At 36.0% G+C, this 16,110-nt stretch overlaps 1 protein-coding gene across 5 annotated transcripts in view; it reads right to left on the minus strand.

The window, feature by feature from the left end:
* Window positions 1-16,110, minus strand: part of CNTN6 (contactin 6) — a 144,842-nt gene that overhangs the window by 84,832 nt on the left and 43,900 nt on the right. For 4 of the 5 annotated variants that reach the window (XM_048070532.2, XM_013182241.3, XM_048070539.2 and 1 more), the window contains exon 3: window positions 3,918-4,044. In XM_048070532.2, coding sequence (XP_047926489.2) covers window positions 3,918-4,044 — 127 coding nt within the window. Of the gene's footprint in view, window positions 1-3,917; window positions 4,048-16,110 lie in introns of those variants that run through there. The other variant, XM_048070557.2, reaches the window with a different exon arrangement.

The raw sequence follows: 16,110 nt of genomic DNA on the forward strand, positions 1-16,110 counted from the left end.
TACTTGAATGAGCTTTGGGTAAGGTTGCAAACTCCTTCTCCTTCTCCTCCACCCTGCTCCAACTACCTTGTCCTTTGCCTATCCTGAAACTTCAGCAGCATCTTCCCCAAGAGTCATAAAGCTATTCGGCACCTCTTATTTATTCCCACACTTACCCCTAATTCCACATAACTCATTACTAACTGGATTTTGTGTGTATTTTTCAATTGTGTATCTTAGAGAACCAATATGAAAAAATAAGTCATAAATGTAAAAATAAATTGACTGTACCCAATCTTAGTTTGCATAAAATCATATAGAAATAAAATAAAAAGACATGTATAGCATGGATATATGCACACATGATTCTATGAATTATCTTCTCAGGGTGCTGTTATAAAAAATACATTTTTTTTTAAGATTTCATTAAGTGTTCCATGTTTCTTAAGTTATTTATGTTCTAAAAGAATGTGTCCTGCCAAGTCTTCTGAGACACAGTTGATTTTTTTTTATTTTTTTTATTTTTTTTACTATTTGCATAGAAGCCTGGAAGATAATAGAAAGTTTAAAAACTATTGACTCTGAACAAGACAACAGAGTTTGGAGGGATTTTTAGTTACACTTCATTTTTGAAGCAGAATCTGCAATGAGTCAAGGGGCAGCATTTTAGTGAACAAGTATACCATTCTTGGTGTACTTGGTATAGAAGGATTATCACTGTTTTTTCAAGGGTATGAATAAGATAAAAGTATTTTTGGAATTATGGGGAATGACTCTAAAATTGTATACAATTTTTATAAACATATTTTATGACATTAGCAATTATTGTAGATTTTGTGCCTCTGTTCCCTTCACTTTTATTTGACTGTTACAGTTATGTTGAGTGGTACTTTGATTTGGATTAAATGTATATCTCTTTATCTTATTTTACTGCATCTTTCTAAGTTATGCTGAAATATTAAAATGTTGTTCTATAATGAATAACACTTATGCTGTCCCTGGATTTCTTCATTTGTGCAATTGACTGCTCTCTGTAGAGTTTGAGGGGAAAAAAACTAAAACATTGATTTCAAACTTGCATGAAAATATTAGCTTACATGATTACTCAGAACACTGAACTTAAGTTCAGAAAAAATGCGATGAATTAGAACTAACACCTGAGACTGAATGGGACTGAATAAGAAATGTCAAAATACTGCAGAAAACACTTGCTTGACAAGCTCCAGGTGCCTTTTTTTTTTCTTTTTTTTTTTTTTTTCTTCAGTGTGGAGGAAGGCTAGCTGTATTAAACTATGAAACTGAATGACTTGGAATGACTTAATGGAGAGAAAATGTGGAACAGTGATATGCTCATGAATAGCATTTAGGAAGAAAAATAAAATTTATTACTTATAAATATAATTTGAAAAGTTGTATTTACCACCACTATCAGACAGTGAAAGAGTAGAAATGATGTACCTGATATTACAAAAAAATTTGACTGTACAGAAGATGAGAAAGTAGATTATTATGATGGTATTTAACAGGATATTTATCTAGATTTCCCAACATATGCACAGATTTTAGAGATATTTCTCTATTTTTGTTCCAATTGTAATCAGATCTATGTTCTCTGTTACTTCCAGCAGAGGAAATCAGTGTCTCTCATTTTTTGTCACTTCATCATTATGCCTGTTTCAATCCTATACAATTCTTGTATTGTTCTTGCCAGATGCACAGGATTTTGAAATCAAGTTGCAAAAGGTCACTACTATCTTTTATGAGTCTTTAAGAGGAATGTAATACAGTACATAAAAAATAAGATTATTCAGGAAATGCTAAGCATTTTTCTTTAAATTAAAGGTTCTAATCAGCATATTTATTTATGCAAAAAGGTGCTAAATACCAAATTAGCTTGGGTATAACCTTATTCCTATTGTAGCAGTTCTGTAGTTATGAATCAAAGAAATGCCTTACTATAATCCTTGCAGTTCCTTTCTATCACTCAGCAAAGGATATTATTAAAATTTCATACTGCACTTGATTTATCTAAAATTGTTGGAACTTTAAATATATGGGCTCAATTCTTATCTGATAAAACTGACTACTGAAATCAAAGAAATATGCTGAAGGCTTACTGTTCCTTTAAAGTGATGGTGAAAAACTCCCAACTTGTAACAGCAGCAGTGATGGTATGATAACTTCTAATTAACCTAGATGGTTCAGGATACATCCCCAGATGTTGATCTGGTCTTACTAGAGTAACTGAGGTGTTGCAAAATGTCCTTATAGAGCAAAGAAAAAGTGAATCTAGTTAATGGACAGTAAGAAAGCATAAGACAGTGGAAGGGAAGATAGGAATATTGGATGCCTGATGGGAGGAGATTTCATAGCTCTCATGCCTAATGAAATCTACTGTTACTACTCTTTGTGAATGTGTGGAGTCCATGGGTGGAATACATGAATTAATAACTTTTACAGGTCATTGAGGAAGCTATTCATAACTGGGTATGAAACAGATGGATGACATGAAACCATGGATGTTCATGTTGAAAACTGCAAGAATGAATGGGATGGGATCTGCGTGACGATTTCTACTCATATAAATAGAAGTTACATTGTGAAAAGAAGATAAAGCATTTATCTACTGGCAGAATATTTGGAAAAATATTAATACATGAAGCACAAAAGCCAAGTTCATAATTAGCAGTGGTACTGTACAGAGGAATTGTGTGAGCAATTAAAAACTACTGAAGAAATGCTGTCTAAGTATTTGGTAGGACACTTTTTTTTTTCTTTTTTTTTTCTCTTTTTTTTTTTTTTCATATCTTGCATGAACGACTTCTTGTTTTTCACTTTCCTTTTCCCAGACCTTTCTTTTTTGAAGAAAGCACTGTCTTTTTTTTTTTTTTTTTTTTTTTCCTAGATATACAGCTTTTCCTCTTATTAGACTCAGGTTTCCAAATCCTTGGCGCAACAAGCTGCATTTTAAAAGATGACTCCATAGTTATTCAATAAGCAAACATTCCTGTGTACTGAGGTTTTATTAAGTGAGCCTGCAGAGTGTTGTAAGCTAGTTATCAGAGTTGTGCCTTGCTGTTTCTTTAGATAAACACTATAAATATATACATGAAATCTTAGAATTAGAAATGGGCAAGGATGTTGCTCTTTTGCTTTCCTAGCATTTATAGATGTACAGAAAGTTTTAGCAAATACAGATGCACAGCATCTCCATTTTTCCATTTTTCACAGCTGTTCTGTGGATTCAGAAGTAATTTTGTAGGTTTTAAAATGCTATGGGGACAATTTTCAGTGGTGTGCTTTCTTCTACTGTGTCAATTTTCTTAACTATAGACTAGCAAAAATATTTTTCCTTCATTCCTCAAATTCTCTATGCTCATGTCGCTTTTAAATTTTCACTATTTTCTTCCTCTTCTCAGATTTCTGACAAGCAGGCTTCAAATGCTGTGATGTCATACCTATGTAATTTAATGTATAGGGAGAGATTTTATTTTTGAAATAAAAACAATGAATGTGAACTTATTTCAGTTTTATGTGCAAGTGACCAGTACTATATGCAACCTCAGCTGCAGCATCTTCTTCTCATTACATCACCTATTACATCTGGCCTGCAGGCCGTCAAAAGATTCTCTCTCTCTCCTGGAAGTAACAAATTTGGGGTCCTAATAAGTACTGTACTCCCATTTCAGTAACTTCAAAACACTAGAGACAAGAGTTTTTCCCCTGGGCTGCTGGCCGTATGTTTCTTGATGTGGGGAATCAATGAGGAAAAGAAACAAACCCAGCCCCAAAACCTAGAAGTGGAACCACACTTTCTAGCTACTGTCACTCTTGCCATGAGCACTTGCCACACACTGAGATACACATGACCTTCTATGACCAGATAAAACTGTTAGAAGATTTACAGCCAGATGGGACTTTTCCAAAGTTGACTTTACCTGTAGTAAGGGAGTGGATATCCTTTAGCTGTACAGTTCAGTAGGATTTCTGGATTTGCTGAGCCCATGGAATAAGTGATATCATGTGGCTCTTGGATAAAAATAGGACCATGTAGAGTTTCTTCCCCTGAAAAAGAAAAACAATAATTTAAGATATTAGGCATCTTTAGCATGTCCTTACATGTAGAAGTGTCCTTTAGTGTCTTTTTCTTTTGGTCAGAAGTTAAGGTCTGCTTGTATATTCAGCACAGAGTCCACCTCCAGACATTCTGCTATTAAGTAGGAAATATTTCAAACCCGAATGATAATAAAATCACATGTCCCAGGTGTTGGTGATTTATTAAGCAAGTGACAGTGAAGACTAGCTTCTTTGCATGTCTCGTACGGAAATTATATGGCCATCTATTAAATCTCCCCCGTCTACCTCATACTTGTGGTTTAGACTGTGACTGGAAGCAGAAAAGGACAGTGTCGTGGCTTTGTGTTTTTGGAGTTTGTACCTCCCTGGTCACCTGGTGAAGTGGATGTGTCATCCTCATGTCACCCATTGAAAGACAGACTGTTTGTCTTTTAAAAGTCTGGCAATAGATATTTCCCTATGGCCTCTGAGAGCAAACAGCATGAGGGATAGTGAGCACCTCCTGCTGACCAGTAAATAGCTTCTAGACCAGGAGGCACGTTGTGGCAGCCTTCTGGTCCTAGGCTTTCCTTTCCTTTGCCAGTTGGCCTCTCTTTCTGGTGGTGGGTCCAGAAGGTCACATCACAAGCTAAGGAAATTGATCATTTCCTTCTTCTTTGGCCTTTCACCTCCTTTGGTTTAATATTGTTCTTGTACACTTTGGCTGGCTTGGTTTCAGGTTTACATATATATATATTCTCTATTTAAAGAGTGGTAGCATAAAATAAAGGTTGAAAATTCATCACGTATTTTCACTAGAGCATATTCTCCCTGGTGATGCACAGAGTCTAATTAGAGCTTGAAAACACAAGGGCACAACAGGCATGTGGGCTGGGGCAAGACCCATTTCTTTCCTCAGTCTCAGAGGTTCTTGCAGAAAAACTTTAATGGAGATGAAATGATTTGTCACGGAATAGTAGTGACAGAACAAATAAATGCTCTCAGAGCTTTCTATAAAGCTTAGCAACTGGACCATACTGCATTTCTCACATATTGTGCACAAATTCAAGAGATCCAGAAAGTTTCCAGTAGAGTGACGCAGGTAGCTGGGAAGAAGAGACATGAACCCAAAAATTAGTAGCTGTACAGTTGTGTTCTAGAAGCAACATAAATGTTGGCAGTAATTGTGTCTGGTTTTATTCACCTATTTTATCTGCTCATCTGTAATGAGAGAAGGAAGGTACAACACACTTCCTGAGGGTCACTATTTCACCCCACCTTCTGTCTTCATTTCAGGCATGGATTGCCAAGTACAACCTTCTTGCTCTATAGCTCTGTAACTCCTAGAGGATTTTCTCAGCTGCTGCAAATAGGTCTTGTTCAGCTGACACCAGCAGAGTGTCTTCCTGCATCCCTAAAGAGAATCAGCCATCCTGATGCATTAACTCAGCTTGTGCCCCCAAGGCAGTTCCCCCGGCTTCACCCCAGCCAGGTCAGCTCCAGCCACTGGCACCACACCGACCCAAGTGCCTTCTTCAGGGCCATCAGTGACTGCACACAATGCACTTCAAAACTCAGATCCTTTGTATCGGCTGTCAGCTGTATACATATTCATGTGCTTTTGTACTTTTCAGCCACTTCAATCTACCTCTTCTAAATTTGAAAAAAAGCCAGGTCAGCACTGTTGTCTGCTCCCATCTTTTTGTGACATTTGATGTTTTTCTGATGTTTTTCTTGGAACTGCATGAATAATTTGACTCATCTGAAGTCATAAGAATATAATATTTTATATTTTTTTAAATATATATATATATTTTTTTAAATATCCGTTTCATTTCTGAAATATTTTCAGCTAAACCTGAAAAAATCGGAACCCCATCTTTCTATGAGTAAAATTGTTTTCTACTGATGAATGTAGTCAAACTTTTCTACTTTGCTGGATCTAAAGCAAAGAACATCTGGTAGAACTTTAGATATAGATGATCAAATAAATTTTTTTTTATACTTAGGCTTTTTTGACCAGAAGCCTTTTTAAAGATGGCACCTTATAACCGTAATGTTTTGTGTGTATCTTAATGGAGATGCCTACTCCTACGTGTCTGTTACCCAGCTCACACTGCGTATCCTTCAGAAACTCAGAAAGTCAGCCCAGTTGTGTGATTTCATGAGCGATAACTGTGAGAAATAGCCTTCAAGAGAATTGGAGTAAAATTCAAAGTAGCAGTCCAAAAAGATTGATTTGTTTTATACCACAATAGCTGTTTGGATAGACACATCTCATTTTAAGAATATCTTGTGTTACAGAAATAGCGTGGACATACCAGAAAACGAAAATACATCCTTTCGGTTTAGGATATAAAGTCAGGCTAGTAAAACAGCTGAGATGAGCTAGTGGCTTGAAGGTACAATATTAAACCTGGTTGAATATTATATGTGATGTTATAAGTGACATAACAGAGCATAAAATACAGTAAATCACATAAAAAGTATCAATTTCCATAACTTTTTCATTCTGCTGAACTTTGCAGGCTATATGCAGACTTAAAGTAGGCTCCAAATATTTCTTGACTTATCCATAACTACTGCAGACAGGTGAAAATCTCAGAGAATATGAAGGAAACCCAATAAAAGAAGCTGTAACTCAACTATATTCAAGACTTGATATTGCCTTAACTGTTTGCTTTTGGTGGGTTTACTGAAATACCTAAAGATAAGCATGCATTTCAGCCCTTAGCTTGATCTAGAATTTAAATTCATAATTGTTTTATTCTTTATATTCTTGTTCTGCCAGGGGTCTTTAGTCATAGAGCAAGATGCTGTAGGAAAAATAAATAGTTCATATCTTATAGTGCCAACAATTTCATCAGAAAGATGAGACATCTCCCAGAATTGATTCCAGACCCCAAATTATTTTTCTTCTATTTCATGATTTTACAAACAAATGGTTGTAAAGCAAACCAGAATTTCTTATACTTCTCATGGAAGTATAATTGTGTGGAGCTGGGAAGAAGACAATTTGTTCAGCAAACCATGAGGTGTGAGGCAGAGCTACTCTCAGAGATGGTGGCTGGGATATAGTTAAAGGTCTCTTTTTCTGTTTTTTTTACTCTCTTGAAAAATTTTGAGAGATCTTTTTTTGCTGTTTCTACAAATGATCCTTTGACTTTTCTTTCGTATGAGTTTTCTTCCCTTCTGGGTTAATTTTCTTAGCCTGTTCTTGTTACATTCCCACAACAACCAGTGAAAAGCTTTTATAAAGCAATGAAATGACTTTGGGATCTTTGTTCCATTTTCAAAATTGATCTAGCTATGTGGGACTGAAATTAACTGTGATGAGTTACCTGGTATATATGAAAATCCCTATTTTAGCTGATAAAAGTGTAAATATTTTGATAAATCTGGAATTAAATTCCCATTATGAGTTCTAATAAGGACATAGGTGTTTACATGTATCCTAACAGCTCCTCTATGGTAGATATGTTGCAGCCACTCTCACAAAGATATTGTCCATGACTTTTAGTAAAGGGGGCGTCATGCTATCATTTTGTTTTTACTTTAATATCCTTTTCTTGCTGCCTGATCTGCAACAGAGAATACCATCATGTTTGTGATGTTTGTGAGAAATGATATGCACTTTTACAGCCAATGGTATACTGTGAGTCCATCTCTTATTTATACGAAAGGTCAGACTGGTCATTTCTAATTTCCTGATGCATCCTTTTGCATTTGGTGTAGAGAAAGGCCATATATTTCTCCCTCATTCTCCAGATTCACAACAAGTCACAATGATTTATCCATAGATATGTATGACAAATACATCTTAGTACTCTTTGCTTTTGTTAAGAATTAAATAATTCATATATTAAAAAAATCAATTGGAATATGAATATTTGATTAAATGTATCATTTCCATACATAAAACTTGTGTTTGTGTCCTCAGCATGGTGCTTGAAGGCAAATATAAACTCTTATTACGAAATGTATTTCTTTATGATACCCAATCAGTTTGATCTCCATAAAGACCATAATTATGCCAGTCTGAATTCAAATCTAAACTATGAAAATGAAACAACATTCCTTTATTCATTATGTGATATTGTCTTTGGCCAATGTGGGGATTAACATAGCCAGCAGAAGAGGAGGAAGCCTATTTTTTCATAATTATGTATCAACAGAGGATATCATAGTGCTTTCCTCTCATTGCTTTATGGGCAGTGGCTAGTTATACTGGGCTATGATAGTTACATCAAATGTAATCAAAGAATTTTGGGACAGTCACAATAAATATTAAAGTGCTTATGCACTGTCTCACACAGACATGGAGAATGCAATACACTTCCAGAACCCACACTTAATCAACTTAATTTTACCCAAATCATATTCACTGTTCTTTCCTGCTGTATGACACTGACTGGCTTCACAATTAGTTTCTTATGATGCATTTTCTCAACTGGAAATACCAGGCAATACAGCCAGAGTGCAGCTCAGGCAGGCAGTGCCCCACTCTATAGGATACATATAAATAACTTGGTTGACCAGTGTTGCAAACCATTGAAGTGGACAATTACTCTTGTCCAGAACTGACCAGTAATATTGGACAGCTTTTGCTTCGTGAAACTGAAAGTGTCCCAGAAGACATTGTGCTGCATTTGTAAAATAAATAATAGAAAACCACCATGTTGGACTTTTTTGTTGGAATTTTTTTTTTTTCTGTTTGAATCAGCTCCAAGTAGACAAACTCAAGAGTGTTTATTGTTTAAGGACCAGAAATGTCCAGTTCTGTTGGTCTTAGATCTCCAAAGTGTGCAGCATTTTCAATTCCTGTGATTTCAGTTGCCATGATGCTCTGTGGAGCTAATCAGAGATTAGGAGTCCTTTGTTCTGAGTGCTGTAGAAGAGACAGCCAGAAGAATCCCAAGAAAGTGATGGACCAGGGCTGTTCTTTCTTCACTTGGAGTCATGCAATAGGCACAAAGGGGTTTGCTGCTGCCTAGGCAGATATATATCTAGCATATTAGTGTGTTCTTTCATAAGAAAAAAGAGATGAGAATAATGATAAAACCTGCACTCTAAAAAGATTCTAAATGCAAAACTGCTATAATTCACATAAGCAAACCAGATAAGGATAAATTTATCCAGGCTATTAAGTTCCAGGAAGGCTGTAAATTCCAGGGGTAGTGAGTTTCTAATGAATCTTTCTTAATGTGCCTTAGATAGAGCCTCATATCTGATCCAAAACATTAATATGACTTTATGGGCCAAAGCTGACACCTGATTAAGAGGCCTCTTTTAAATCAGCTTCATAGTAAAACACCTGTCAGTTCTAGCAAAAAGGATGGGGCAGGTGAGTTAGAGACTTCCTCCTTGTAGTGACAGCATAAGTAGAAAAAAATATGAAAAAATACGAATGACTTCAAAATCTGTCTAGTTTTCTTCACAACTTAAGACACCAGTAAATTTTAATTTGAAGAGGGGGGAATTTATAGAGCCCACAGATTTTTAAATGTGATTGAGTCTTTCTCTGCAAATAACACCGGGGCTTTTGATTAAATCTTGACAGAAGCTGAATGGAATGATTATTTTCCTCACCCAAAGCCTGGACCAGCTAGCTCAAGGACTTTAAGGAGCATGACTGGTACAGAATGAGAGGTAATGGCTGCAATGCTGTTTGCTAGCAGGAAAGTATGAACTTAGAGTAACACACGTCAGTGCGATGAATAAGATATTAACAGTGAAAGAGAAGATGGGAAAAGAAGTGAGAAAGAGAAAAGGTCATGAAAGCATTGTGAAAAAGGAAAAGAGCCTGTCAGTATTATCAGCAACGGGAGGCAGGCATCCCTCCTCACCCTCTCATTCAGTTCTTAATCAGAGAGTGAACCAGGAGACTTATATAGAGAAAGGGAGATTAGAAGAGATGTTATAGGTCTGAGCAGGCAGAAGCAACCTAAAACCTGTAGGATTTTCCCAAAGGGCCTTCAACTTTCATGTGTTTTCTCCCTTCAGACACTGATGTACAGAGCTCTGGAGGCACTGGGCTCCTTTCAAGTTTCAGCTTCTATTGAAAAAGTCAAATTGGGAGCAGTGGTGAAATTCTACATTGTCTCTGTCATCAGACACCCAAACCAGACGGACACTTAGCTGTCTCTGATGTGGTGAGAGAGGTAGGCGTCGGGGTGGCACACGGGGTGAAGTCCTGGCCCTACTGAAGTCTGAAAAACTCTTGGTAATGAATTGAAGCTTGGTGCTTAAGCCCAGATGTTATATACGAAGCTGTCTATAAAATGACAGTCAACAGTGCAAGGCATCCCTTTCATCTGGGATACAGCCTCAGTAGGCTGGCGGTACATTCAAAAAATAGTGAGTGTAAGCAGGTGAAATGAGACACGCAGCCCTGGCGAATGGCAGAGAAAAGTTAAATATCTTCGAGAAGAACAATTCTGTACCCTCCCAACTTTATTCTTTGAAAAACTATTCAAATATTCAAAAATATTTCTTTATATTTAAAGTCTGTATGGTGTTGTAGGTAGGGTGATCAGAGGCTACTCAGGTTATATACTGTGCATTTTCCTGAGGTAATTCGGTGTAAAAACAAAGAATAAATACATAAAATATGGCATTAGTTACTACTATACCCAGATGTCAAGATTGCCTAAGCCTTATATGTAAAATTAGGTGTAATATTTCACATGTAATAGCTATTACGCAAAAATGACCATATTCTTGAATTATGAGCCTTTTCCAATTAAATATACATATTGATAATAGTTTTCATCACAATCTGTTGCTTCAAACGTTTTTTTATAATTCTGTTATATTATCAAGTATTGCTCCAACTCTTTAAGCTAACTTTCTGTGAATATAATTGGGTATCAGTGAATTTACTATACATCTGTGTTTTGGTCTAGCAGATACACACATTCTAATTTCAAAATAATTAATGATAGATCTCTGAATGCCAAAATTTGATGTCTCTCATAATATCATACTGAATATTACAATCAAACTCTAACCTTGGATTTATATGATATTAATTTCATTCAGTACAAAATCAAAATATTCCCGAGGGACTCCAGTCCCAAAGTTCAAGCTGCAGTGTCAGAAAATTGCTCATAAGCTGTGCACACTGGATAGCATTCAATGGAGCTTCACTAATTTCCACTTTTGGCTAAAGATCAACACAGATTTACAAACAATTCATTGTGAAGTTATGTGTAAAACTACCATGCCTTGAATAGGTATAGGGACTATAAATACACCAATGTGTGAACTATATTAATAATGTGATATTTTATTTTTAAAAAAATGTGTAAGTAACAATGTTAGAATCGCTAACTGTGCATGACTTCATGGTCTTTATGGAAAGATTTTCTGAAGGCTTTTGTGCTATTGTGCAAGATATAGACAAGATAAAGGAAGCCTTTTCATTTGTGCAGGTGATTTGTTTTATGTCACGAACTTGGCCATGTCCTTCAGATTCAGAACTATTGTGGAACAGACATCTAATTACAGAGACAAATATCCACAGTGAAGTTAGAGGGATGTGTCTTTATGATGCATAGTAATCTTGACGTGCACTCTTCTCAATGAAATTTCATTAGTTTTTGTGTTACTAGGCAAAATGAATAAATAATAATGAACCTTTTCCAATCTACTGCACAAGCATTTTGTTCACTGTAATTTCAGTTATAAGTGAGGCCTAGATTTGATGACAGATACTGTTTGCTGCATTGTACTGCTGTAATATTCATTTGGCACTGTTGCCAAACTGACTGAAGGCTTAATTCAATAATTTACAATACAGGAAAAGATAACAGCTATATCATTTAATATCCTGCCAGTTAAATAAATCCAGCACTTTGTTCTTCTGTAACTTTTTGTGTGTCTGTGTGTGTAAAATGTAACTGTGCTTTACTCTCTTAAGAGGACGGTGATTAATCAAGCTCAGATAATTTTTACCACTGCTGGTGTTGGTCAGCTCTGTTTTTTCATGTGATGACTCCAAAACACCATTTGCAACTTCTAATAGTTGCACAGTAGAAACAGGGACAGAGTGAAGTAGTAACTTGGAAGACTACATAACAACTTGGCAAGCTACAGAGTTCTTATACTTAAAACGGGGAAAGGAAAATTAAAAAAAAAAAAAAAAAAAACTTTGTGAAAAATTCTTCCAACCTTTAAGCTCTATTTCAGACTCATTTCTGTCTTTTCATTAAGCACCTTGCCTTGCATCCGTACGCTCCCATCCAGTGACTCTGAAGACAGATAGAGACAAAAAGGAATTGTTCCACCACCTTCTTCCTCTAAATCCTGAGGAAGCCTCAGGGAAGGAATAGCCCTGTATCTCTTTTCTCTTTTTTTCTATGTTAGGATAAACTGTATGAGTGGCTTCATGGACTTAGGATGAAATGCTTTATTACCCTGCTTGCTGCCCCCTCCACATTCTTGGCTAGCCTGAAATTTCTGGGGCAACCGAGCCTTTAAACCTCCAAGGACATTTACGCAAATCTTTTGTGGCACCCCTCTTCCCACTTGATGGCAGAAAACTTGGGTAATCTGTTGTAAAAATACAAATCAAGTACAATTGAATTTGTAAGGACATTTTTTTTCCTTTTTTTTTTTTTTTTTTTCCCCAGCAAGACTGTAATTTCAGTATAGAAAATATTCAGCATTTTGATGGGTGTTAAGTTTGGCTAACATTTTTATAGCTGGCAGTAGATATATTTTCATGCCTCATCAAGTTTCTTCTTTTTCCTATTTAGAGAGTCAACTTATGAGCCAAAGTGTTTTCAAGTCAGTGAAAGCCTTTCATAAACTTCAGTGAGCATTGGGTCAACCCCTAATGAACAGAATACAAGCAACAGAATTCCCATTTGTTCTTAGTCTTCTAAGACTGTACTACGTAACATGTATTTATTCATACTTATTTGCATATATAGATGTATAGTACATATACATCCTTACAAGAAAATCCTCACACACACAAATCTACACTGTAAGGAAAGTGGGAAGAGATCTGTTAAGAACATCTTTCCGCTCTTCTATTCATATTGGCTGTATAATGTATAGTAAATGATAATTGGTTTACTATATATTTTGGTGCTCAAAAACTATGTACAATAGCTATTGGATATCAATGACAGCTGCATTATTTTCAGGCAAAACTCAGTAGCAAAAATCCAGCCTTATTGCAATGAAAAAGAAATGATAAAAAGGGCTAGTTTGCAAATAGTTTGAATGTACTAAAGCAAACAACGATTCCTCTTTTGTTTCCAGAGGGCACGCTTTGTAATTCCCATTTATGTTCAATAGGAAACATGTTGTAATGTGAAGTAGTTTGTTTTTTTTTTTTTTTTCTTCATTATTATGAGTCCCAGACCTTGTAGAAACCTTGATACAATCACCATTATAGGGGTCTTAAATTGCAGGTGGATGTTTAAGCTGTGTGTACATGCTATTTAAATTTTGCTTATTTACTTTGAATAACTGGAATGAAATGGCTGCTTCATAGATGTTAGCTTTTCCCACTAAGGCTTAAATAACAGGCATGAATAAAGCAGAAACTAGCTGTAATAACTTGACATCAGAAATGATTTTGCATGTAGATAGAAAGGTTTATCTTCCAGAATAATACTTAAAAATAATAGAGATCATGAAGATAATAAAAGAAAGTCATGTTGAGAGAATTTATTTTTGTAGACCAAATTACCACCATGGCAAAAATCTTTGGGATATAGGAAGATTTGATAATGAAATCCCACACTGCCACTCCCTTCTTGTTCACAGATGATTGATAATTTGGGAATAAAATCCTGGGAAAAAATCATCTTAAGCAATTAAGATAATGTCAGGCCAGACAAGATTAAGAGGAATGCAAGAGATATTTATAACTTTTTTAAACTGAAGGACGATCCTGATTTAAACTAGATTAATCAAACAGGGTATTATTTTCATATATATTGAGTTGACTGACTGATTTTCATATGCTTGTTGTCACAGTATTGACACTCCTTTAGCAGATTGAAACTAAATTTGGAACTTAAAATTAAACTTTAAAAATGCTCTTTCCTGGCCAAATATCAGGTACTGTCTATTGCAAAATTGATTATTAGCCAGTCAAGAAACTCAGGGGTCAAGCAGAAATATCTCCTTGCTTTACTTCCTAGCGCTTCATATTTCCATGAACACTTCTCCGCTCTGAGGGGATTTTGCTTTCTGTCCACTATTCTGAACAGAAAAAAACATTCTATTTCTGCTCTGCTTTGGGCTTTGTGTGTAGTGTAAAAGTAGAGGAGTATGCAATATGGTATTCCAGCTATATATCAGCCCTGCTCTTTCACTCTTCTTTAGGTGTCTACTTTTCTCTGGCTGCCATGCGATAGGTTGGATGCACTTTTGATTTGAGCCTGTATGACTGTTTTGATTATATGTACTTTCTTGTGTACTTGCGGATCTGGCTCACCCTTAGAAAATTTTTATTTAATTATTATTGGTTTAGCATTCTGCAAAACAAAACAAAACAAAACAAAAACTAAGTACCATAAGCAGCAGAAGGTAAATAGTGGTGTAAAAAGTCTGTACCTCAGAAAAAATCTTGTTGGCATTTCATGGAACATACCTGCACTGGATTTTGAACACCTGCTGAAAACAGTGAAGTGTAATAGTTGCCCACAAAAGGGTATCATAACCTTCTATCCTTCTATTGTGGAAAATATTGGACAATCTAAAAATAATTTGCACTGTATATTTTGTTATTGTGTCGAGTACTGAAAGCTCTCAGGCACTTTTACAATAAATAGAATAAATGGAGATAAATGAAACTGAACTCTGTTAAATATCATCAACAAAGTTCTGCTTTATTACTGGCAATTAAACAGTAAAAGTCAAAACACAAGCTATCATTATCACTCATTGATTAAAAACCAGTTAGAACATTGCATTTCAAACTAACCTACTGCTTTGCTCGTTATGCATTTCAGCATGAACAACAGCACAATATTTCAGAAATAATTAGGAACACAGCATAAGCGATCAGTGCTAATGTTCTTGAATAAAATTGCCAAAGCAAATGATTATAGATCAGCCAAAAGACACTATTTGAAGCCATCATCTTTTGTGACTATTTAATATCTTCATGATGATCTTTCTCTGAGCAAACATAAATGAAGTTAAAGCCATTTCAGTAACGGCATCCTAAAATTTAGCAGAAGCAAGAAACATTGTAAACTTTGTAAATGCTCATGTTTTGGAAAGTAATAGCTAGCAATTGAGTTCTCAGACAATTTTTGTCCCTAGTGTCTGTTTTAAAGGGGCTAATATCAACATTTCTGATGTATGGCAAGCCAGAATGTCTTACTGTCAAATTACTGTTCTTTTCCACTCAAGTAAAAAATGACCTTTTTTTCCAATCTATTCTCAGTAAAATGACAGCATAAATAGCAAAACAAAACACAACTGAATGGAGAAAAAGTATGCAGGCTGATAGGGCTGCACTGAAACTCTCCTTTGGAGCAGAGACAGGAGGAGAGGGCTCAGCAGGCAGGGCCAAGATGACAGCTGCTGTGCTTGGGAGTCAGGAGTGGGTGGGGGGAAATGTCGCTGATGACACCAGCAGGCTGAAAACCCCGGGGGAAAACGATAAGGTGGAGAGGCCTTCCGTTACACCATTCAGGCAGTCCATTTCCCTTTCTGATGGCTTAGTCTTTGTTTCAATGCTATGATGTTGCAAAGAGAGGAATCCAACGTACAGTTTTTCTAGGGGTCCCTGTTCGTTCTTCCCAAGGCACTCACTCCAAAGAAGAGCCTGTGGAGCGTGGGATGAATTGCCACTTGGGGAGAGTTTGTATGATTTGTCCTCTGGTGTCTCCGATGCTTATGTTTCCAGAGGGAAAACAGAACCAGAACAGCTTTTCTATAAAAAAATACATCTATATCTACACTTCTCTGGTATCTACTTGATTGTCATTGCCAGTTTAGCTGGCTGGCATCTCTTTATCCTCATTCTTGCCTCCTTTTACCTCTACTTTAAGCACTTGTTGTAATACGGCAATTTTAAGACACAGGAATGATTTACTAAAG

Source organism: Anser cygnoides, chromosome 10, assembly GCF_040182565.1.
Source record: "Anser cygnoides isolate HZ-2024a breed goose chromosome 10, Taihu_goose_T2T_genome, whole genome shotgun sequence".
NCBI lineage: Eukaryota > Metazoa > Chordata > Aves > Anseriformes > Anatidae > Anser > Anser cygnoides.